The 24,101-nt window shown below is 44.8% G+C and overlaps 1 protein-coding gene across 4 annotated transcripts in view; it reads left to right on the top strand.

The window, feature by feature from the left end:
- LOC139566402 (tyrosine-protein phosphatase non-receptor type 4-like) overlaps positions 1–24,101 on the top strand; it is a 43,320-nt gene that overhangs the window by 13,478 nt on the left and 5,741 nt on the right. The window contains exons 3-25 of one of the 4 annotated variants that reach the window (XM_071387540.1): positions 4,609–4,716; positions 5,382–5,424; positions 5,521–5,599; positions 5,737–5,781; positions 5,892–5,944; positions 7,216–7,336; positions 7,637–7,724; positions 7,929–8,017; positions 12,119–12,182; positions 13,317–13,489; positions 14,610–14,678; positions 14,919–15,065; positions 15,291–15,449; positions 17,107–17,290; positions 17,395–17,535; positions 17,637–17,796; positions 20,255–20,445; positions 21,886–21,976; positions 22,124–22,188; positions 22,463–22,609; positions 22,797–22,925; positions 23,102–23,250; positions 23,603–23,738. In XM_071387540.1, the coding sequence (XP_071243641.1) occupies positions 4,609–4,716; positions 5,382–5,424; positions 5,521–5,599; positions 5,737–5,781; positions 5,892–5,944; positions 7,216–7,336; positions 7,637–7,724; positions 7,929–8,017; positions 12,119–12,182; positions 13,317–13,489; positions 14,610–14,678; positions 14,919–15,065; positions 15,291–15,449; positions 17,107–17,290; positions 17,395–17,535; positions 17,637–17,796; positions 20,255–20,445; positions 21,886–21,976; positions 22,124–22,188; positions 22,463–22,609; positions 22,797–22,925; positions 23,102–23,250; positions 23,603–23,738 (2,631 nt within the window). Of the gene's footprint in view, positions 1–4,608; positions 4,717–5,381; positions 5,425–5,520; positions 5,600–5,736; positions 5,782–5,891; positions 5,945–7,215; positions 7,337–7,636; positions 7,725–7,928; positions 8,018–12,118; positions 12,183–13,316; positions 13,490–14,609; positions 14,679–14,918; positions 15,066–15,287; positions 15,450–17,106; positions 17,291–17,394; positions 17,536–17,636; positions 17,797–20,254; positions 20,446–21,885; positions 21,977–22,123; positions 22,189–22,462; positions 22,610–22,796; positions 22,926–23,101; positions 23,251–23,602; positions 23,739–24,101 lie in introns of all 4 variants that reach the window. The other 3 variants (XM_071387539.1, XM_071387543.1, XM_071387542.1) reach the window with 3 other exon arrangements.

Raw genomic sequence — 24,101 nt, 5'->3', positions numbered from 1 at the left:
GCCAAATTGTGCAGTCAACAAAACTCATAAAAAGCATTATAAATCTTCACTTACCTTTGCTGATCTTCATCGGAATGCACTCCCAGGACTCCCACTTCAACAAGAAATGTTTGTTTTGTTCGGTAATGTCCATAATTTATGTCCAAATAGCTATTTTTGTTAGCGTGTTTGGTAAACAAATCCAAAGTCAGGAAGCGCGTTCATTAAAAGCAGACGAAATGTCAAAAAGTTCCGTAACAGTTAGTAGAAACATGTCAAACGATGTATTGAATCAATCTTTAGAATGTTTTTAACATAAATCTTCAAAAATGTTCGAACCGGAGAATTACATTGACTTCAGATGTGCGATGGAAATGTTTGTTAGTCAGGTCATGGTAGACCTGACTAATTCCTGTCTCCTTCGGCCCCACTTCACAGTAGAGGCATCAGACAAGGTTCTACAGACCGTTGACATCTAGTGGAAGCCGTAGGAAGTGCAAACTCATCCATATCCCGCTGTGTATTCAATAGGGGCTGGGTTGAAAATCGACCAACCTCAGATTTCCCACTTCCTGTTTGGATTTTTTCTCAGGTTTTTGCCTGCCATATGAGTTCTGTTATACTCACAGACATCATTCAAACAGTTTTAGAAACTTCAGGGTGTTTTCTATCCAATACTAATAATAATATGCATATATTAGCAACGGGGACTGAGGAGCAGGCAGTTTAGTATGGGCACCTCTGGGCACCTTTCATCCAAGCTACTCAATACTGCCCCTGCAGCCATAAGAAGTTTTAAACACAAAATTAAACACATTCGAAAAATTGGCTTTGAGTGTATCATCATCCATACTGGATAGACTGGTTACCTTATGCTACGCTCCAACATTTCTATCCACAAGTCTGGGAGGGAACTTATAGCCCTAGGCGAAGCTATTGGTTGTGCAGGGTAGCTATTAGTTAGCCTACAATTATAGTGCATTTTTATTTTGAATGCCCTAGTAATATATATATATTTTTTAATGTATTATTGTTAATTGTGTGACATGACCTTTTAGCTACATAATATCTCACCACCTTGCGTTTCCATCTTGTCCTCTCTTCCATCTCCTCCTCTCTCTCCTTCATTCCTTTAGCTACATAATATCTCAACACCGTGCTTTTCCATCTCCTCCTCTCTCTCCTTCATTCCTTTAGCTACATAATATCTCAACACCGTGCTTTTCCATCTCCTCCTCTCTCTCCTTCATTCCTTTAGCTACATAATATCTCACCACCATGCGTTTCCATCTCCTCTCTCTCCTTCATTCCTTTAGCTACATAATATCTCAACACCGTGCGTTTCCATCTCCTCCTCTCTCTCCTTCATTCCTTTAGCTACATAATATCTCAACACCGTGCTTTTCCATCTCCTCCTCTCTCTCCTTCATTCCTTTAGCTACATAATATCTCACCACCGTGCGTTTCCATCTCCTCTCTCTCGTTTATTGCTTTCTTCAGCGCGCAGTTTAGTGAAATATGTTTCATATTGATGTTCCTTTACCGATTTCACTTTGTTTCGCAAATTAAGTCCTGGGTAGCGGCAGGAACATGGTTGGAGAGCCCATGGCATACAGAGTTTGGGCGGAATATCACCTGTCTCGCAGCGACAGCATGCTCCTCAAACAGCGGTCGATGTGTAGACTGAATTAAGTGTTATATTTATTTCTCAGCTGCTCATACAGTTGAAGACGGAAGTTTACATACACCTTAGCCAAATACATTTAAACTCAGTTTTTCACAATTCCTGACATTTAATCCTAGTAACAATTCCCTGTCTTAGGTCAGTTAGGATCACCACTTTATTTTAAGAATGTGAAATGTCAGAATAATAGTAGAGAGAATTATTTATTTCAGCTTTTATTTCTTTCATCACATTCCCAGTGGGTCAGACGTTTACATATACTCAATTAGTATTTGGCGTTGCCTTTAAATTGTTTAACTTGTGTGAAACGTTTCGGGTAGCCTTCCACAAGTTTCCCACAATAAGTTGGGTGACTTTTGGCCCATTCCTCCTGACAGAGCTGGTGTAACTGAGTTAGGTTTGTAGGCCTCCTTGATCGCACACACTTTTTCAGTTCTGCCCACACATTTTCTATAGGATTGAGGTCAGGGCTTTGTGATGGCCACTCCAATACCTTAACGTTGTTGTCCTTAAGCCATTTTGCCACAACTTTGGAAGTATGCTTGGGGTCATTGTCCATTTGGCTGATGTCTTGAGATGTTGCTTCAATATATCCACATAATTTTCCTTCCTCACGATGCCATCTATTTTGTGAAGTGCACCAGTCCCTCCTGCAGCAAAGCACCCACACAACATGATGCTGCCACCCCCGTGCTTCATGGTTGGGATGGTGTTCTTCGGCTTGCAAGCCTCCCCCTTTTTCCTCCAAACATAATGATGGTTATTATGGCCAAACAGTTCTATTTTTGTTTCATCAGACCAGATGACATTTCTCCAAAAAGTACGATCTTTGTCCCCATGTGCAGTGGCAAACTGTAGTCTGGCTATTTTATGGCGGTTTTGGAGCAGTGGCTTCTTCCTTGCTGAGCGGCCTTTCAGGTTATGTTGATATAGGACTCGTTTTACTGTGGATATAGATACTTTTGTACCCGATACTTTTTGCCCTTTGCTGTTGTTCTGGGATTGATTTGCACTTTTCTCACTAAAGTACGTTAATCTCCAGGAGACAGAACGCGTCTCCTTCCTGAGCGGTATGCCGGCTACGTGGTCCCATGGTGTTTATACTTGCGTACTATTGTTTGTACAGATGAACGTGGTACCTTCAGCCGTTTGGAAATTGCTCCCAAGGATGAACCGGACTTGTGGAGCTCTACGATTTTTTTTCTGAGGTCTTGGCTGATTTCTTTTGATTTTCCCATGATGTCAAGCAAAGAGTACTGAGTTTGAAGGTAGGCCTTGAAATACATCCACAGGTACACCTCCAATTGACTCAAATGATGTCAATTAGCCTATCAGAAGCTTCTAAACCCATGACATAATTTTCTGGAATTTTCCAAGCTGTTTAAAGGCACAGACAACTTAGTGTATGTAAACTTATGACCCACTGGAATTGTGATACAGTGAATTATGAGTTAAATAATCTGTCTGTTAACAATAGTTGGAAAAATGACTTGTGTCATGCACAAAGTTGATGTCCTAACCGACTTGCCAAAACTATAGTTTGTTAACAAGAAATTTGTAGAGGTTGAAAAACAAGTTTTAATGACTCCAACCTAAGTGTATGTAAACTTCCAACTTCAACTGTATTTAGCACAGCTCCGCTATAAACCGAAGAAGTCTATTCGCGTGCATACGCATTGCATTTTTTTCCCCCTCGCCCCTGTTCCCGCCCTTTTGATAATGGGCCAATCTAAATCGAAACTAATTTTACATATTAAACAAGATTACATTTAGAATAGTCTGACGGGTGAAAATATGATCACTTGATGAGAGAACAGCTGTGCAGCCTGATGCAGGGAACGGAGCGCAAGCTTCTTTTTTTTAGCGACTCTCTCAAATCATCAATATCCTATAGTCGCATCATGCATCCCATATATGTTTTAATTTCTGAGACATTAAGGTTTGTATCATTCACAACTAAGGTTGCCAAATAACTCAAAATCTAGTGTATAGGACCTGTTTCAAATGATCACTTTTACCCTCAACATATCCACTTAATGGGAAAAATATCCTTCTATTTCATTCAGCTAAATTCAATTACATCCTTTTTACTATTGCACGACAATAACCGGCTGACAAAATGTCATGACTGCCACAGCCCTTGTGGTGTTTACTTATTTATGCAGATACTGAAGGTTTTCAGTTATTATTAACTTCCTCAACATTATTGATCACTTAACGCCAGTGACACAGTCAAACACAGTCAGGGAAGTACTTCCGTTTCAGTGCATGGGGGTCATAGTGAAGCTCCATGGAAATCACTGATTCACTGAAACATGCCAGTCAACTGGTTGGCCCAGTTTCTTTACATTACTGAGAGATTGGCGTATGTAGTTAGGTGATTGAAACGTGCTTTTTCTGCTTTCCTGCCTGGTTGGCATTACAAGGTAGACTGTGATTGCGGAGCCTCAGTTGAGATTGAGAAGTATGGTGTTCCTCAAGGCTCCATGTGCGGACCAATGGTCTTCCTACTACTAGTAGCCTAGTGGGTAGCCTATATGACATGGGCCAATCAAATCAGGCAAAGAGAAGTCACTGTGTGTAGTATAGTTTGTGTTCCTTCCTTCTCCCAGCTCTCTGTAAATAATACATGGTCTGGTTCTGTGTTCCGGATGCCTGTGGTTGCACATTGCCCTGACACTTCTAGAAAGCAGCTGTGAGGCCTTGCAATGCCCAACCTCCAGTTAGAAACCCAGTAGGGTAAGCATTACACATAGTTGTGTGATAGTTTTGCAACAGCCCTCTATCAATGAAGTATTTTTAGGCTACTCTGTATTGGAGGTGTCATTCACTTTATGGCCAACACACTTCTCAGTCCTACGTTGCTTCAGTCATCTTTATTATGAGATAGTCATATATCTGTACTACAGGATTTTGACGGTCTTGTCTGGTTTCTCTCCCTGCAGAAGCACGATCAAGGACAGGTCCTGCTGGATGTAGTGTTCAAACACCTGGAGCTGACGGAGAGAGACTACTTCGGCCTACAGCTGGCCGACGACTCCTCAGACAGTCAGGTGAGGCCTCTTATCAGAACCCAGAACCAAATCTTGCGTACGCTAGGTAATTAGCGAGCTGCTTGATTGTCTCGTTTATTTCAACAGGCTGTCGCAACAGATCAGGTGAGGCCACCTGAGATTGTGCACGTTAGATTACATTGCAGTCGGACGGCGCAGAATCACTGATCTCCAAATCAACTGGCTTCCGAAATTACAAATTATTATGTGATCAGGATTAGCGGATCTACGCCGAGCCCTGCTCTGGCTGATCCCCTCAAACACTCTGATTGGCAGCATAGCAGCATCTCATGAATAGGCTCTCTCCAGCCCTGTCAGCAAACTGTGGCGTTTCTGCAGCAAACAGTTTGAGATACTAAGAAGGTTATGGGCCATGATCTGCAAACAATAGAGTTGAAACAGCGGCTAGAATACAGTGTTTAGAGGCTACAGATTGTGTTTCTGAAAGTTCACAAAATAACAATGCAAATATTCATTTGTGACTGCTGAAATTCAGACTTTGATATGTATGTATATTTTTGATGATGCTATCTCGCAGGACAGTTTGATTTCTATTCTGAACTTACTCTAATGTTTTGAGTAAAAATGTATCTTAATTTCTTTATGGCCTATTTTCCCTCTTGTCCCGTACTGTGTCTGCGGTTGGCTCTATCCATATTTTACAGAGGTGGCTGGATCCAATCAAACCGATTAGAAAGCAATTAAAAAGTATGTTTGACACATTTGGAATATTCTTTAGTATATTCAATATTATATTCATCGCTAGGTTTAGTTCCATTAATCTGGTTGTTTGTTTTTCTTCAGGTCGGTCTCCACACAATTTGAATTTTAGGGTTAAATTCTTTGTAACCGACCCCAATAAACTTCAGGAGGAGTATACAAGGTAAGTGCTTAATGGGAGGCATTGTGACAGAAATAAGCGGTACACTATAGGCCTTCCTCTATGCTATTCTCCATACAGTTTGATTAAAGTGGACTTAAAAGCTCTGTATTGATCTTGCTGTTTTGGGTCCCCTTTAGGTACCAGTACTTTTTGCAGATTAAACAGGACATACTTAGTGGAAGGTGAGTGTGGATTTGATAAACACACAGCTCTGTATTTGGTTGATTTATTCAAACATTTGAATCATCTTCATGTAGTGAATTTGAGTAATAACTGAATCCTCGGCTCGCAGGCTGCCGTGTCCATACATCACAGCCACTCTTCTTGCTTCATACGGTGTACAGTGTAAGTACTTCAATTATTCCTCTCAGCTATTCAACGAGAACTGTACTACTGACTTATGGTCGCATAAATTCTGCCTGAAACCTTGTCACTAACTGTACTGTTGATAGAACATGTTCCGTAGTGTATTTTCCCCACCTCTCTCCTAATATCCACCATGGTATTTCAAGCATTGAGGGTATGGGGGGGGGGGATCAGGCTATTACAGTAGCTTGGAAACCCCAGACCGTAATACTACTTCATACTGTACTTGTCTTGTAATGATGCTGCTTTCATGTGGCCTGGCTGCTGCGGGTCTTTGTTTACACATTGACCCCAATACGCTGCTGAGGGGGGAGGAGTAACAGAACAATCGCCACAACCAGGCTGGCAGCAGGGCAGAAGAACACTGCTCATTGGTTGTTAGCTTAATAGCCTGGCTGACTGACTAGCTGGCTGGCTGACTGACTTGGGGCTGGCTGACTGGCTGGCTGACTCTCGTGGGGTTGTAGTAAACGTATCATGCTATATGGGAGGTATAGAGGTCACAGGAGGAAATGGAAAGTGGCCAAGGTGGTCTCACCGCAATTACTGTAATAACAACAATAGAATGGAGGACATTTCACATGTGCCAGTCTGTCTGTCAGTCACAGGTCTGACCAGGATAGTTAGTGTATACTGGGCTATTACTGTTCATTTTTCCCACTGTTTTCACGTACTGATGTCGTTTCTGTTAAAATGAAAGAGCAAGCCTCTTTATTAATTGATTCACATTATTGTGCTACATACTTTTCTTAAAGTGCTTCGGAAATAGAGGCACTTAACCCCCAACTTCCTCATGTCTGCTCCCTTTTCATTATGGAAGACGCGTCGTATCCCAAATGGCACCCTGTTCCATATATAGTGCACTATTTTTGACCAGAACCCTATGAGCCCTGGTCAAAAGTAGTGCACTATATAGGGAATAGGGTGCGATTTGGCAAGAAGGCTGACTGTTTATACAGTATGGAAACACTGAGACACTCAGCAGGAGGACTCGTCTCTCTGTCTCTCTTTTCTAAACATTGACAGAAAAAGGCAAGTGTTTGGCTCCTCTCAAGCTGCAAACGTCCTGCTTCTTTCCGTTTGCACACAAAGGAGAAGTTTGACCAGAAAATGTGTGAATGAATGGGAGCTGTGCAGGAGGGAGAGAAGGAGAGGAGTAAAGGCTTCATTGTGCTTTGTGTCACACACACACACACGCACACTTACACACTTACACACTCACACACTGTGTGCTTTGTGTTGTGTTGCAGCTGAGCTAGGGGACTACAGTCAGGACGAGAACTTGCCCGGCTACCTCTCCGGATACTCTTTCATCCCCAACGCACCACATGACTTTGAGAAAGAGATTGCCAAACAGCATCAGCAACACAAGTAAGAAGCAATCTCTCAACTGATATTGTGTGAGTGTGTGGATACATTGGTGTAAAATGGGAAATGCACAGAAAATATCAAATAACTTGTAGATTAAACAGGGATGGACTCTGCTCGTTCACAGCAGCTGAGGTTGAGGCGGCTCAGACTTTGTGCCCAGGTCAGAACAAGGGCTGTCATTGTTTAGCCTCTCACGTAGATGGTGGGGTGGCCTACTCTCGGGTCTCTGAATGGCCTGTGTGGAGCCAACTAAAGTCGCTCTCTCTCCCTATCTCGCACTCTCACTCTTTTTCCTTTCAGGGGACTGCCTCCTGCCCAGTCAGAGTTCAATTATCTAAACACAGCACGGACGCTAGAGCTCTATGGAGTCGAATTGCACTATGCGAGGGTAAGTGTTCAGGTGTGAAATGGAGTGAAGCATGCATACTATGCTCCCCAATCAACTTTCTTCAACGTGGTTTCATTAGACAGTGTGCCGGTTAGCGCCCTCCTCCATTGCCCAACTATAGGGTTTCTGTTAAGTAGAACCCATCCACAGGAAGTCTGGGCACCTTACAATCCTCCCTGTCCTTTTTTCCCTCCTCCGTTACAGGATCAAAGCAACACGGAGATTTTAATCGGCGTGATGTCAACTGGGATTGTCGTCTATAAGAACAGGGTACGAATCAACTGCTTTCCATGGTGAGTCAAATCAATTGAGTGTGTTTCCACATTCAGCCACATTCTCCATATAGGGGAGCCGTTGGATGGGACACACAGAACCTAAAGAGTATTATAAACTGGGTGGTTCGAGCCCTGAATGCTGATTGGCTTGACAACTGCGGTACAGTGGGGCAAAAAAGTATTTAGTCAGCCACCAATTGTGCAAGTTCTCCCACTTAAAAAGATGAGAGAGGCCTGTAATTTTCATCATAGGTACACTTCAACTATGACAGACAAAATGAGAAAAGAAAATCCAGAAAATCACAGTGTAGGATTTTTAATGAATTTATTTGCAAATTATGGTGGAAAATAAGTATTTGGTCACCTACAAACAAGCAAGATTTCTGGCTCTCACAGACCTGTAACTTCTTCTTTAAGAGGCTCCTCTGTCCTCCACTCGTTACCTGTATTAATGGCACCTGTTTGAACTTGTTATCAGTATAAAAGACACCTGTCCACAACCTCAAACAGTCACACTCCAAACTCCACTATGGCCAAGACCAAAGAGCTGTCAAAGGACACCAGAAACAAAATTGTAGACCTGCACCAGGCTGGGAAGACTGAATCTGCAATAGGTAAGCAGCTTGGTTTGAAGAAATCAACTGTGGGAGCAATTATTAGGAAATGGAAGACATACAAGATGATGATAATCTCCCTCGATCTGGGGCTCCACGCAAGATCTCACCCCGTGGGGTCAAAATGATCACAAGAGCGGTGAGCAAAAATCCCAGAACCACACGGGGGGACCTAGTGAATGACCTGCAGAGAGCTGGGACCAAAGTAACAAAGCCTACCATCAGTAACACACTACGCCGCCAGGGACTCAAATCCTGCAGTGCCAGACGTGTCCCCCTGCTTAAGCCAGTACATGTCCAGGCCCGTCTGAAGTTTGCTAGAGAGCATTTGGATGATCCAGAAGAAGATTGGGAGAATGTCATATGGTCAGATGAAACCAAAATATAACTTTTTGGTAAAAACTCAACTCGTCGTGTTTGGAGGACAAAGAATGCTGAGTTGCATCCAAAGAACACCATACCTACTGTGAAGCATGGGGGTGGAAACATCATGCTTTGGGGCTGTTTTCTGCAAAGGGACCAGGACGACTGATCCGTGTAAAGGAAAGAATGAATGGGGCCATGTATCGTGAGATTTTGAGTGAAAACCTCCTTCCATCAGCAAGGGCATTGAAGATGAAACGTGGCTGGGTCTTTCAGCATGACAATGATCCCAAACACACCGCCCGGGCAACGAAGGAGTGGCTTCGTAAGAAGCATTTCAAGGTCCTGGAGTGGCCTAGCCAGTCTCGAGATCTCAACCCCATAGAAAATCTTTGGAGGGAGTTGAAAGTCCGTGTTGCCCAGCAACATCCCCAAAACATCACTGCTCTAGAGGAGATCTGCATGGAGGAATGGGCCAACATACCAGCAACAGTGTGTGAAAACCTTGTGAAGACTTACAGAGAACGTTTGACCTCTGTCATTGCCAACAAAGGGTATATAACAAAGTATTGAGATAAACTTTTGTTATTGACCAAATACTTATTTTCCACCATAATTTGCAAATAAATTCATTAAAAGTCCTACAATGTGATTTTCTGGATTTTTTTTCTCATTTTGTCTGTCATAGTTGAAGTGTACCTATGATGAAAATTACAGGCCTCTCTCATCTTTTTAAGTGGGAGAACTTGCACAATTGGTGGCTGACTAAATACTTTTTTGCCCCACTGTATATCAGACCGTATACCACGGGTATGACAAAACATTTATTTTTACTGTTCTAATTACATTGGTAACCAGTTTATAATAGCAATAAGGCACCTCAGGGGTTTGTGATACAGTGGGGAGAACAAGTATTTGATACACTGCCGATTTTGCAGGTTTTCCTACTTACAAAGCATGTAGAGGTCTGTAATTTTTATCATAGGTACACTTCAACTGTGAGAGACGGAATCTAAAACAAAAATCCAGAAAATCACATTGTATGATTTTTAAGTGATTCATTTGCATTTTATTGCATGACATAAGTATTTGATACGTCAGAAAAGCAGAACTTTATATTTGGTACAGAAACCTTTGTTTGCAATTACAGAGATCATACGTTTCCTGTAGTTCTTGACCAGGTTTGCACACACTGCAGCAGGGATTTTGGCCCACTCCTCCATACAGACCTTCTCCAGATCCTTCAGGTTTCGGGGCTGTCGCTGGGCAATACGGACTTTCAGCTCCCTCCAAAGATTTTCTATTGGGTTCAGGTCTGGAGACTGGCTAGGCCACTCCAGGACCTTGAGATGCTTCTTACGGAGCCACTCCTTAGTTGCCCTGGCTGTGTGTTTCAGGTCGTTGTCATTCTGAAAGACCCAGCCACGACCCATCTTCAATGCTCTTACTGAGGGAAGGAGGTTGTTGGCCAAGATCTCGCAATACATGGCCCCATCCATCCTCCCCTCAATACGGTGCAGTCGTCCTGTCCCCTTTGCAGAAAAGCATCCCCAAAGAATGATGTTTCCACCTCCATGCTTCACGGTTGGGATGGTGTTCTTGGGGTTGTACTCATCCTTCTATTCCTCCAAACACGGCGAGTGGAGTTTAGTGCAAAAAGCTCTATTTTTGTCTCATCAGACCACATGACCTTCTCCCATTCCTCCTCTGGATCATCCAGATGGTCATTGGCAAACTTCAGACGGGCCTGGACATGCGCTGGCTTGAGCAGGGGGACCTTGCGTGCGCTGCAGGATTTTAATCCATGACGGCGTAGTGTGTTACTAATGGTTTTCTTTGAGACTGTGGTCCCAGCTCTCTTCAGGTCATTGACCAGGTCCTGCCGTGTAGTTCTGGGCTGATCCCTCACATTCCTCATGATCATTGATGCCCCACGAGGTGAGATCTTGCATGGAGCCCCAGACCGAGGGTGATTGACCGTCATCTTGAACTTCTTCCATTTTCTAATAATTGTGCCAACAGTTGTTGCCTTCTCACCAAGCTGCTTGGCTATTGTCCTGTAGCCCATCCCAGCCTTGTACAGGTCTACAATTTATCCCTGATGTCCTTACACAGCTCTCTGGTCTTGGCCATTGTGGAGAGGTTGGAGTCTGTTTGATTGAGTGTGTGGACAGGTGTCTTTTATACAGGTAACGAGTTCAAACAGGTGCAGTTAATACAGGTAATGAGTGGAGAACAGGAGGGCTTCTTAAAGAAAAACTAACAGGTCTGTGAGAGCCGGAATTCTTACTGGTTGGTAGGTGATCAAATACTTATGTCATGCAATAAAATGCAAATTAATTACTTAAAAATCATACAATGTGATTTTCTGGATTTTTGTTTTAGATTCCGTCTCTCACAGTTGAAGTGTACCTATGATAAAAATGACAGACCTCTACATGCTTTGTAAGTAGGAAAACCTGCAAAATCGGCAGTGTATCAAATACTTGTTCTCCCCACTGTATATGGCCAATATACCACAGCCAAGGGCTGTTTTCAGGCACTCCACGTTGCATCGTGTCTAAGAATATTGTATATTGGCCATATACCACACCTCTTCAGGCCTTACTGCTTAAGTAACAAACAGTAGTAGCAAACATAGCATGAAAGTGGTTATGAATCAATAGCATTTACGATGCTCTACTTCTTTTCATGGCCCAGATTCAACCATAACTTACTCTAGCTCTACTGTAAAGTGACAACATGAGCCCCCTCCCCGCTGTTTGATCTTGCCCTACTCCCTTTGATGGTACAGCACAGTGAGAGTTTATCTTCATGAAAAGAGACTTCTGTAGAAATGAGTAATAGCGTAACTGTGTCAGGTTGGGAAACAGTGCGGTCTATATTTAGATTCTCTCTCTGAGTCATGCTTTAAGGAACCAGGGAAATAGGCCAGCAGGCACAATGGAACTATAGAACACCTGAAAATGATTTGTTTCTGATTAAAGAATGGAGGGGATTCTTATGGATGATAACATGGGGAGTATGTATTCTCTAAGCTTATCCAGTGGCTTCAGAACGCTGGAGAAGTTCGCTGTTATGTAGGAAATAAAGGAGAGATTCCTTCCTATGGGTGACAAAAGCTTCTATTTCTTTCTTTCAGGCTACAGATTGTAAAGATCTCGTTTAAATGTCGACAGTTTTTTATTCAACTCAGAAGAGAATTGGTAAGTATGTCCTGGTTTCAACTGGGATTTACATCCCTACTCTTGTGCGAGCTCAAATTCTCTCTCGTCATTATGAATAACACATAATATACATAATATACATAATGCACGTTGTGTGTGTGCTAGGCTGGTCATATGAAACTAAATCTAAAATGATTTGATCCCAACTAGGGCGTCTAGTAGTGGGAGACACACAAAAACACCTGGTTGAATAATGCAAGCCAAGGAGACCTTTGAAAGCAGTTGTACAGTACTTGATATCGAGATGACGTGATGTCATGCGCGATAATTAATGTATCCGAGTAGAGCAGTCCTACAAAGCACACCATAGTGTCTGGCCCAGAAGAAGCTATCTCATGGCCAGCTATGCAAGTCGAAGGGGGATTTCTTCCTCTGTATCCGTGTTCTTTTAGCTAGATCTGTGTGACATCAGTTGATCATGTGTGATAATCCAATCACATTCTATTGGTCACATACACATGGTTAGCAAATGTTATTGCGAGTGTAGCGAAATGCTTGTGCTTCTAGATCCGACAGTGCAGCCGTATCTGCCGTAACAGGTAATATCTAACAATTCCACAACAAAACCTAATATCTAACAAATTCCACAACAAAACCTAATACACACAATCTAGCAAAGGAATGGGATGAGAATATATAAGTATAAAATATATGGATGAGCAGTGACAGAGTGGCTAAGATGCAATAGATAGTAAAGAATAGATAGTGAAGGATACAGTATATACATATGAGATGAGCAATGCAATATATGTAAACATTCTTAGTGGCATTATTAAAGTGCCTAGTGATCATGCTGATCATGTGTGATAATCACACACACCTACTGTACCATGCTTCATGCTGTACTGTACGCCCAAGTGTGCTGAGCCCACCACTAACCTCTCTCTCTCTCTCTCTCTCTCTCTCTCTCTCTCTCTCTCTCTCACGCTCTCTCCCTCTCTCTCCCTCTCTTTGTCTCTCTCGCCCTCTCTCTCTTGCCCTCTCTCCCTCGCCCTCTCTCTCTCTTGCCCTCTCTCCGTCTCTCTCTCACCCTCTCTCCCTCGCCCTCTCTCTCTTGCCCTCACCCTCTCTCGTCCTCTCTCTCCCTCCCTCCCTCCCTCCCTCCCTCTCCAGAATGAGAGCCGTGAGGCGCTGTTAGCCTTTAACATGGTGAACTACCGAGCCTGTAAGAACCTGTGGAAGGCCTGTGTAGAGCACCACACCTTCTTCAGACTGGACCGACCCTTACCACCACAGAAGAACTTCTTTGCACATGTCTTCCAACTGGGCTCCAAGTACCGCTACTGGTGAGTGGGCCTGGGGAATGTGTGACTGTGTCCCAAATGGCACCCTATTCCTTATATAGTGCGCTACTTTAGACTAGGCCCTGGTCAAACGGAGTGTACTATGTAGGGAATATGGTGCCATTTGGAAGTGCATAGTCTCTGGTGACGTTAGCCTTTAGCCGATTTGGTCCTTGGTGCTGAGGTTGCATATTCAAATGTGTTTTGAAAGAGAGTCAGTGATCAAGTTGGGATCCCAGCAGGCAGAACCAGCTTTTCCCGCTAAGATTATGTTTGTTTGTAAATGTTTACATGAGTCTTGTCAATGATAGTGTGTGTAACTGTATAGCTGCTGTCTAAAGGTGTCTAAACCTCACCAGAGAAAACATTACTCTCTTAGAAAAAAGGGTTCTGCGGTTGTCCCCATAGGAGAACCCTGTTTGGTTCCAGGTAGAACACTTTTTGGTTCCATGTAGAACCCTCTGGGGAAAGGGTTCTACATGAAACCCCAAAAGGTTCTACCTGGAACCTAAAGGGGTTCTTCAAAGGGTTATCCTATGGGGACAGCCGAAGAACCCATTTTGCTTCTAGATAGCACCTTTTTTTCTAAGAGTGCAGGCTACACATTACCTAATCCTTTCAATTTCTCCTGACTCACTCCGTTCAGATCCAGTCCTTCCTAATTCGTGTTGCCCTCAGGATAACACCATCATCGTTTTGCTGAAGCATATTTACATTTTTGTACCAATCACGACGGTGCCATTTGACCCATTGTGCCGCGTATCACAGAAATCGTGTGGGCTGGTTTGCATAACACAGGAATATGTTTACTGTGCCTCCTACAACTGCCAGTAGAGACCCAAAGCACCAGTCCTCTCAGCTTTGCCAATGCCTTGTCACGCCGTATGAGTGACTGACAAATAGTGTGACAGAGTACAGAGAGCTGTGGTTTCACACACTGGGGCGTGTCCCTATTAATACTTCCTGCTGGCTCACTACACACATTAAAATGTCTAAATGGTAGGTAGTGCAACACTGGTTTGGTCCCCTCTTACTCAAGGATATGAAAGTGTGAGGGCAGAGGTTGGTGTACGAATGTGTTCTGTTAAATGTTAAAAAGATTGTGTTTCTGTGTTATATGCAGTGGTAGGACAGAGGTGCAGTCTGTCCAGTACGGCAAGGAGAAGGGCATCAAGGACAGGGTGTTCGCCAGGTAAGACACTTTCTGAAGCCCAAATGAAGTGACACTATTGCTTACTGATATTAAGAGAATGACGTCAGAAATGTGAGAACATGAAGAGACGGGGACGGAGGAATCTTACACTGAATAAGGAGCAAAAGTCTAATGAGTTGTAAACCGTTTTCATCCTGCTAAATTGAAATCTGATTAACTTTTTACCTGCTGCAATCCAATCTAACAATAACAATGACCTCCATATCATCAACCCATCAGGTCTCCCAGTAAGCCATTGGTGCGGCGGCTGATGGATGGAGGGATGGACTGGGAGTCAGTCAGCCGGAACTCCAGGGCCTCTCTGTCTGACGACCGCCTGGAGACCCAGAGCCTGCCCACACGCTCCCCACCAGGCACCCCCAACCAGTGAGTAGCCCTAACCCGTAATGTAAGCAAACAGTACATTCCTTAGTTTCGAATCAATGAGCGGGACTGAACAAGTGCACACTTCGGGGAGACGGATGGGGAAGGAAATTCGGGCAAATCAACAGTTAAGGAGGAGGAGCGATGTCTAGTAACTCTAAATAACCTTGGGTGACAGTACACTCGGGTACCTTACATCTCCCTCCTCCTCTCCTCTTGTCTCAGCAGGAACTCCAAGTTTGCACAAGAGCGCCTGCGGCCGTCCTCCGTGGGACACCTGCTGGACCATGTGAACTACCACGACCATGCCTCGCCCTGCCAAACGTTTACCAATCACAAGTCAGCCTCCTCAACCCAGGCCAACTCCATCAGCCTAGATTCTACCCCGTAAGTCTGTCTGCCACACACGCCCACGGACACACAGCCCTGAGTCATTTCAAACCAAAAGAACAGAAAAAAAGAAGAAACCTGCACACTGCTCTTGATAGTATCACTGCTCTTGATAGTATCACTGCTCTTGATAGTATCACTGCTCTTTAATAATCTCTACATATCGATCCTCAAGGCCGTTGTCATGCACCTGCAACAAAGATCAGCTCAGATGTGCGAGTGCCTTTTGAATTTTCAAACCAAAAGACCGGGCCATGAGCATCTCTTTCATCGAGACTTGATTGGGTTGAATGTCGTCATACCGCAAACACACACACACACACACACACACACACACACACACACACACACACACACACACACACACACACACACACACACACACACACACACACACACACACACACCGCCCTCTAATTTCTATGTCTTTACAAACCGTTTGTTTTTATTATGTAAATACCCCGGGGCTGTAGCACCAAGCTCTGCTTGCCTGAAGACTACAAAATAGGCTTCTTTTATGGCTGTCATTTAAGCGTCCATAATGAGGTTGGAGCTTGGCAGGCTGGCCGAAGCCAAAGAGCTGCAGCGGTAGGTTGGGGCTGCAGGCACATCACAATGGTGAATTCTTGTTATGTTAATAACACAGATAGAGTGGGCTGAGCCATTGCAAATCTTCTCATAACATCAAGGAAATATGCCATTACCCCGTTTCTCTTTCACTCATGTACAGTGAAGGATGGTGACACACAGACACTATTCTCTGCATGTGAATTTGAGAAAGAGCAGAATTCTTTGAAGTGGTTTGGTGTGTTTGTTTCGGGCTTGGATCGTTTTTTTCTCTCTCTCTCTCTCTCTCTCTCTCTCTCTCTCTCTCACACCTCTCTCTCTCTCTCTCTCTCTCTCTCTCTCTCTCTCTCTCTCTCTCTCTCTCTCTCTCTCTCTCTGTCTCTCTCTGTCTTTCCCTCTTTCTTTGGATAGGCACTTCTTCAGTGTAACTGTGCATGTCGTTTTTGACCTTATCGCTCATCGCTCTCTGTGTATCTCTGTGTAAACTCCTTTTGAGCAGTCCATAGGGCTAGACGCTGTTTGTTTTGGTGAGTGCTGTCGCAACCAGTTAACCTCCACCAGGGTCTGCTCAGGGCTGCTCCGAGGCAAACAGCAGGCTAAACAACATGGATGTTCTCTGACTGGGGGAAGTACATGAACAGTACATGAACACATCAAGCTGAGGGTAATATCCTGGTAGGACACACAGCGCCTCTCCCAGGGGGCTCGTAAGCTGCTCTAGTCCACAGGTTGAGGCTATAGCACTGAGCAATGATAGGACATAGGGGGAAGAGTTCCTATGAACTGAGAAAACCCTCTGCTCTGACTGAGCCCTGTAATGATTCAGTGGACACAGAAGATGATCATTGCCTTCTGAGAAATGGGTCACGTGAAAGGAACATATTACTTTTTAGAGGTTAAGCTCTGGAACATCACAGTTTCCACTGTGTAGTTCATGTTGAGTCAGAGTGTGTTTCCAGGTTCATGTATAACCCTCAAAAAGGGGAAGGCACACGCAATAACACGCTTAATTTATGTATTTATTGACTTGTTCTCAATAAAGCCAGTTGATGTTTGGATAAATACTGTATTTGTATTTTGCCGCAAGGACTCATTTGGATTTGGCTGTGTCCAGGTCACCAGACTCGACCATCGACGGCCAGCCGCCCGCTCTGCCCCCTAAGCAGACCAGGAGGCCTCTGTCCAGCCAGTCCCAGTCCCACTCTCAGCAGGAGTTGGACAACCACATCAATGAGCTGTATGACACGCCTCTGTCAGAAGACAAGACTATGGTAGGAGAGAGATCTACGCACACACACTCACGCACACACACTGGGATTTCGTTTGACTTGAACGTTGTTTTGTCCTCTGTGTTTCTTCTTCTTCACTCTCACAGCCCAATGGAGTGCTTCCTCATGACAATCTGGTGTTCATTAAAATGTGCCCCGACGAACAAGGACGATTTGGATTCAATGTGAAGGGTGGGCTGGACCAGAAGATGCCTGTGATCGTGTCCCGAGTGGCCCCGGGAACAGCGGTACGTGTCCCAAACCCCTGAATTTCTCAAATGACCTTCACAGGTAATGAATAATGAAAAACACACTGTTCTCTTCTATTCTGTTTTAATGCCCTCCCCAGGCTGACCTGTGTGTTCCGCGGCTGAACGAGGGAGACCAGGTGGTTCTGATTAACGGTCAGGACATCTCAGAGCACACCCACGACCAGGTGGTCATGTTCATCAAGGCCAGCTGTGGGGAGAGCGACTCAGGAGAGCTGAACCTGCTGGTCAGACCCAACGGTGAGGAGAGAACAGAACAGCCCTCTAACGGGCCTTGTGGTCCTTTACGGTCATTTATGATCCTTTGCGGTCCTCTGTAGCTCAGTTGGTAGAGCATGGCAACGCCAGGATAGTGGGTTTGATTCCCGGGACCATCCATACATAAAAAGTCACTTTGGATAAAATCTTCTGCTAAATGGCATGTGTTATTATTCCATTTTTTTACAGCAGTGTTTGTAAAACCACAGCTTGCCTGTCCCTGAAACAAGAGGGAGTGAGGGACCATAGTGGACCCCAGGAAGAGTAGCTGCTGTTTTTGCAAAAGCTAATGGGGATCCTAATAAAATACAAAATACCAAATAGCTTGCCTGTCCCTGAAACAAGAGGGAGTGAGGGACCATAGCTTGCCTGTCCCTGAAACAAGAGGGAGTGAGGGACCATAGCTTGCCTGTCCCTGAAACAAGAGGGAGTGAGGGACCATAGCTTGCCTGTCCCTGAAACAAGAGGGAGTGAGGGACCATAGCTTGCCTGTCCCTGAAACAAGAGGGAGTGAGGGACCATAGCTTGCCTGTCCCTGAAACAAGAGGGAGTGAGGGACCATAGCTTGCCTGTCCCTGAAACAAGAGGGAGTGAGGGACCATAGCTTGCCTGTCCCTGAAACAAGAGGGAGTGAGGGACCATAGCTTGCCTGTCCCTGAAACAAGAGGGAGTGAGGGACCATAGCTTGCCTGTCCCTGAAACAAGAGGGAGTGAGGGACCATAGCTTGCCTGTCCCTGAAACAAGAGGGAGTGAGGGACCATAGCTTGCCTGTCCCTGAAACAAGAGGGAGTGAGGGACCATAGCTTGCCTGTCCCTGAAACAAGAGGGAGTGAGGGACCATAGCTTGCCTGTCCCTGAAACAAGAGGGAGTGAGGGACCATAGCTTGCCTGTCCCTGAAACAAGAGGGAGTGAGGGACCATAGCTTGCCTGTCCCTGAAACAAGAGGGAGTGAGGGACCATAGCTTGCCTGTCCCTGAAACAAGAGGGAGTGAGGGACCATAGCTTGCCTGTCCCTGAAACAAGAGGGAGTGAGGGACCATAGCTTGCCTGTCCCTGAAACAAGAGGGAGTGAGGGACCATAGCTTGCCTGTCCCTGAAACAAGAGGGAGTGAGGGACGATAGCTTGCCTGTCCCTGAAACAAAGGGAGTGAGGGACCATAGCTTGCCTGTCCCTGAAACAAGAGGGAGTGAGGGACCATAGCTTGCCTGTCCCTGAAACAAGAGGGAGTGAGGGACCATAGCTTGCCTGTCCCTGAAACAAGAGGGAGTGAGGGACCATAGCTTGCCTGTCCCTGAAACAAGAGGGAGTGAGGGACCATAGCTTGCCTGTCCCTGAAACAAGAGCGAGTGAGGGACCATAGCTTGCCTGTCCCTGAAACAAGAGGGAGTGAGGGACCATAGCTTGCCTGTCCCTGAAACAAGAGGGAGTGAGGGACCATAGCTTGCCTGTCCCTGAAACAAGAGGGAGTGAGGGACCATAGCTTGCCTGTCCCTGAAACAAGAGGGAGTGAGGGACCATAGCTTGCCTGTCCCTGAAACAAGAGGGAGTGAGGGACCATAGCTTGCCTGTCCCTGAAACAAGAGGGAGTGAGGGACCATAGCTTGCCTGTCCCTGAAACAAGAGGGAGTGAGGGACCATAGCTTGCCTGTCCCTGAAACAAGAGGGAGTGAGGGACCATAGCTTGCCTGTCCCTGAAACAAGAGGGAGTGAGGGACCATAGCTTGCCTGTCCCTGAAACAAGAGGGAGTGAGGGACCATAGCTTGCCTGTCCCTGAAACAAGAGGGAGTGAGGGACCATAGCTTGCCTGTCCCTGAAACAAGAGGGAGTGAGGGACGATAGCTTGCCTGTCCCTGAAACAAAGGGAGTGAGGGACCATAGCTTGCCTGTCCCTGAAACAAGAGGGAGTGAGGGACCATAGCTTGCCTGTCCCTGAAACAAGAGCGAGTGAGGGACCATAGCTTGCCTGTCCTATATTGGGTCGATACAGATGCACTATACTATGGGCATTGGTTCGATTAAAGTTGGAGTCCTTTGCGGTGAAATGGCCACGTCCGTTTGGGATATTACAACAACAAAGACATTACTTCTAATAGCAAACACTGTTTTATTCCCTCGGACATCGTTGCACGCGCGATACAACAGAAGAGTATGTACTACGATATATATATTTTTTTTATTACGTTTCCGGATGCTCTTCTCCTTTTCAAAACCAAAACAATTACAAATGCGCCTGGGGCAGCCAGTGGCGCTGTCTCGCCTAATGGGGATCTCAGCTTTAAGGCAAAGCATCAGTCTGACAGTGTATTCACTTGGGAGGGACGTTTTTCATTTGGCTGCTGCCTTTCTGCCGTTCCCTTTTCTTGGTTTTCTGAGTTCCTATCACCTGCAATGAATGTGCAATGTTCAACGCTGTCATCCTTCCTGTCGTTCCTCCAGCCATGTATGACCTGGTGGAGGAGGAGAAGCTGGAGGATGGAGATACGGAGTCTAACTACCAGTACTCCCCAGAGAGGGCTCCCCAGGACCAGCCCCAGGACCAGCCAGACCACCACCCATCCTGCTGGAGAGACTCCATACTACAGCTGAAAGAAGGCTTGAGCACTGGAGCCGTACAGCAGCAGTTTGATGTTAGTCCACATATACTAGAAAATATAGTTTATGTTTAGCTGAAGGAGGGCCTGAGTACTTGGAAGGTTGACGTTTATTGGGATGAATCTTGTCCTGGAGGCAGAGCTGAGTGATTTCTGGTGGATGGGCCAGTTGCAGTCAAAATTGGCTATATTGTAAAAATGTATGAAAACAAAAATGTGTTTTTTGGTCTTAATGTAAGGTTAGGGTTAGGCATAATGTTAGCAGTGTGGTATTATTATTATATTTTTGTTGTTGTTAATGTTTATTTTGTTATGTGGGGTTAACATTAGGGTTAGGTTTCAAATCAGATTTTATGACTTTGTCCCTGTGCCAGCTGGTTCCCTGAAGAGCTGCCTCCAATACATGAGTCATCCCAATAAGAGATTTCATTAATGAGGGTTGCAGGTAGCCTAGTGGTTAGAGTGACAAAGTGAAAAATCTGTCGATGTGCCAATAAGCAAGGCACTTAACCCTAATTGCTCCAGGGTCGTAGTTGACAATGACTGACCCTGGTCGTGACCTCACTCTCCGAGAGGTGTCTCAGAGGGAGTTGGGATATGCAAGAAAACACATCAAATAGGACTAATATAAGAACCCACCAAATGATATTATAATTAAATGCCAACCTGTGAGTACTGGGTCCATACAGGCACAGTTTGTTCAAAGATTTTTATAACTATTTGCATAATTCCATTGGGGAACGCCTACTCTGTGAAGTGCTCGTGTGCAATAACTATATTTGCCCTTGCATTCCTTCTAAACAAAGCCATTTTTGGAAACGTTGGCAAAGGGTAAAGTTCACAAACTTAGTCCACTCTGTCCGTAAACAGATTCTTGTTTTGGGAACAGAAAACTGTATGGAGATGCTTCTTCGATCCATCTCACTCCATACTCCCCCACTGCCGGCCACCAGGATGCTTCAGATTTATACATCCAGTGTATTATCTGGTTCCTTGCTCTATCTGTGTTGTGATGTTAGTCCACTTATCCTAACTATAGTATTATGCTTGTTGTTCACATGGGCCAAATAACTAGCGCTACCTCTGTGGCCCCATGGCCCCTGTGTCTCTGAACTGCTCCCAGTCCACTTTGATGTTATTAAATGCAGTTGGTTATTCAAAGATTCCACTGGTTCTAGAATGTATTTCACATTGCACATGGCTAAGACTGATCAGATAGCATATACGTCATTTACCAGAAAGAGAGATGGACGAGAGTGAAATAGAGAGATGTAAGGAAATATTGAAAGTCTATTGCTTCCTGTTATTGCTCCACACTGCCTCAAACGTTTCCTGTTTGTGTTCCACTCATGGGTTATCAGTGAGAATTGTGGTTTAGTGTAACCTAGAAACCAAGCTCATGTCATGGCCCGGTCTGAACTTCAGTTAACTTAGGACAAATGTTAACCATTGTTTTTTTGTTGTGATGTTTCTCAGCAACTCTACCGGAAAAGGCCCGGGTTGACAATGTCATGTGCCAAATTACCTCAGAACATTTCCAAAAATCGATATCGAGACATTTCACCGTGTGAGTATACTGAACCATCAGAACTGACATCTTCTGTCACATATGCTGTACTTCCTCATACAATGACGTAAGTAAATGCCCTCTGTCTCAACTGCCACCCCTTTCTTCTCTCATCCTCTCTCTCTTCCTGTATCTGCCCTCTCACAGATGATGCAACCAGGGTTATTCTGAAGGGCAAGGATGGGGACTATATCAATGCAAATTACATCAATGTGAGGGCCTTCTCCCTTCTTCTTTTCTTGATACTCAACACTCTTTGATATATACGCCACAATCTTTGATTTTATTACCAAGACCGGACACCTTCCTTCGGCTAGGTAATGAATATCACACAGACAAAAACACCCCCGGAAAGAGATTGACTTTTCTTGATAGATACTCAACACTTCTTAAAGTGTGTGTACATAGACTGAAATATGAATTTGCCAATATGCAGCTATACGTATGTGTATATTTGCCAACCCATGCCATTCTCCTGGCCCATAGATGGTGATCCCAGCGCCCAGTGCTGTAAACCGTTACATCGCGTGCCAGGGCCCGCTGCCCGCCACCTGCTCTGACTTCTGGAGGATGACTTGGGAACAGGGCTCCAACATGGTGGTCATGCTCACCACGCAGGTGGAGAGAGGACGGGTATGTCACGTCCCCAACCAGGGTTCGCTCTCTCCATTTCAGCCCCTTCCCAATGCTTTTGGTCTCGTTTTGGAATTTCTTGTGGTAACGTATGAGGTGAAAATTGAAGACGTTTCCATTCCCCGCAAAGAAAATAGACAAACTATTCCTCCTCTTATCTCCAATGATACTTTTGTTTCATTCCCAGGTGAAGTGTCATCAGTATTGGCCCAACCCTGGTGCCATCGCTACCCATGGGGACTTCCAGGTGTCCTGTGTGACAGAAGAAGAGCAATCAGCATTCCTGGTCAGAGAGATAACTCTCACACACCTGGAGGTAAGGACCATTTCTTGTATCATCTCTCCAGGACAGACTACGTAAACATCGAGCATCTGACCAAAATGACTTGAGATTTTATTTCTGGGTTAACCGAGATTACTTCTTGCATTTAGTGAAAACTGTATGAAAAAAAGTATAAAAACATAAAAATACATTTGATTGATTATATCCAGAGTGAGGAGAGCAGGTCGCTGACTCAGATCCAGTACATGGCCTGGCCTGACCACGGTGTACCAGACGACTACTCTGACTTCCTGGACTTTGTCAGTCTGGTCCGCAGAAAGAGGGGGGGCAAGGAGGAGCCAGTGATCGTACACTGCAGGTAAGGTCTAGTTCTTACACAAATACTGCATACACTAACGAGTAAGCTCTTATCCCCTCAACTAACATCTGTAAGCCATCTCGCTGTTGATACAGCTTTGAAGTAGGTCTAAGGAATTTTACACAACATCTTTGAAAAATATAAGCCTTTGTACATCTGCCTCATAACCTGGCTTAAAGAAAAACATGTTCCCTTTTTCTTCGAATCAGATGTTAAGACACTTTGCATGTTGTTGTAGCAACAGTGGTTGATTGCAGTGTAAGTAGCGGGAATGAGGATTTGAATCCTCTTCTGTCGTTGCTGCCATCTTCAGCCTCATCTCACTCACCTCGTCCTCTGTGTCTCTGTGCAGCGCTGGGATTGGTCGGACGGGGGTGCTCATCACCATGGAAACAGCCATGTGTTTGATTGAGTGCAATCAGCCCGTGTATCCGTTGGATATCGTGAGGACAATGAGAGACCAGAGGGCCATGATGATCCAGACTCCGGTAATCTGATCTGTCATGCAATAGAAATGAGACTAAGAGAAGAGCAGATGCTCTTTCCTCAATAGACAGGTTGGTTGTTTAGCAACAAAGCCGACACGTGCGCAACTATGGGGCAAAACAGACAGGGTTGGCTTAGACCAGGGGTCTCCAAACTTTTCTAGCATAAGAGCTACTTAAAAAGAAATTAGCATGTCGCAAGCTGCTAATTTGTTATTTTATAGCTTATTCTTCTCTACACAGCAACTCTACCCCGGGTCCTTGGTGTACAAGATATGTATTTTCTGTCAATATACCTGGTAAAATAATGGTTAATAAACAATTCTAAGGGGGCCCAAATAAATAAAAAAATCTTCAGTTTTTAAC

Source organism: Salvelinus alpinus, chromosome 38 (assembly GCF_045679555.1).
Source record: "Salvelinus alpinus chromosome 38, SLU_Salpinus.1, whole genome shotgun sequence".
Lineage (NCBI taxonomy): Eukaryota > Metazoa > Chordata > Actinopteri > Salmoniformes > Salmonidae > Salvelinus > Salvelinus alpinus.
This window is presented reverse-complemented; position numbering and strand designations above follow the sequence as displayed.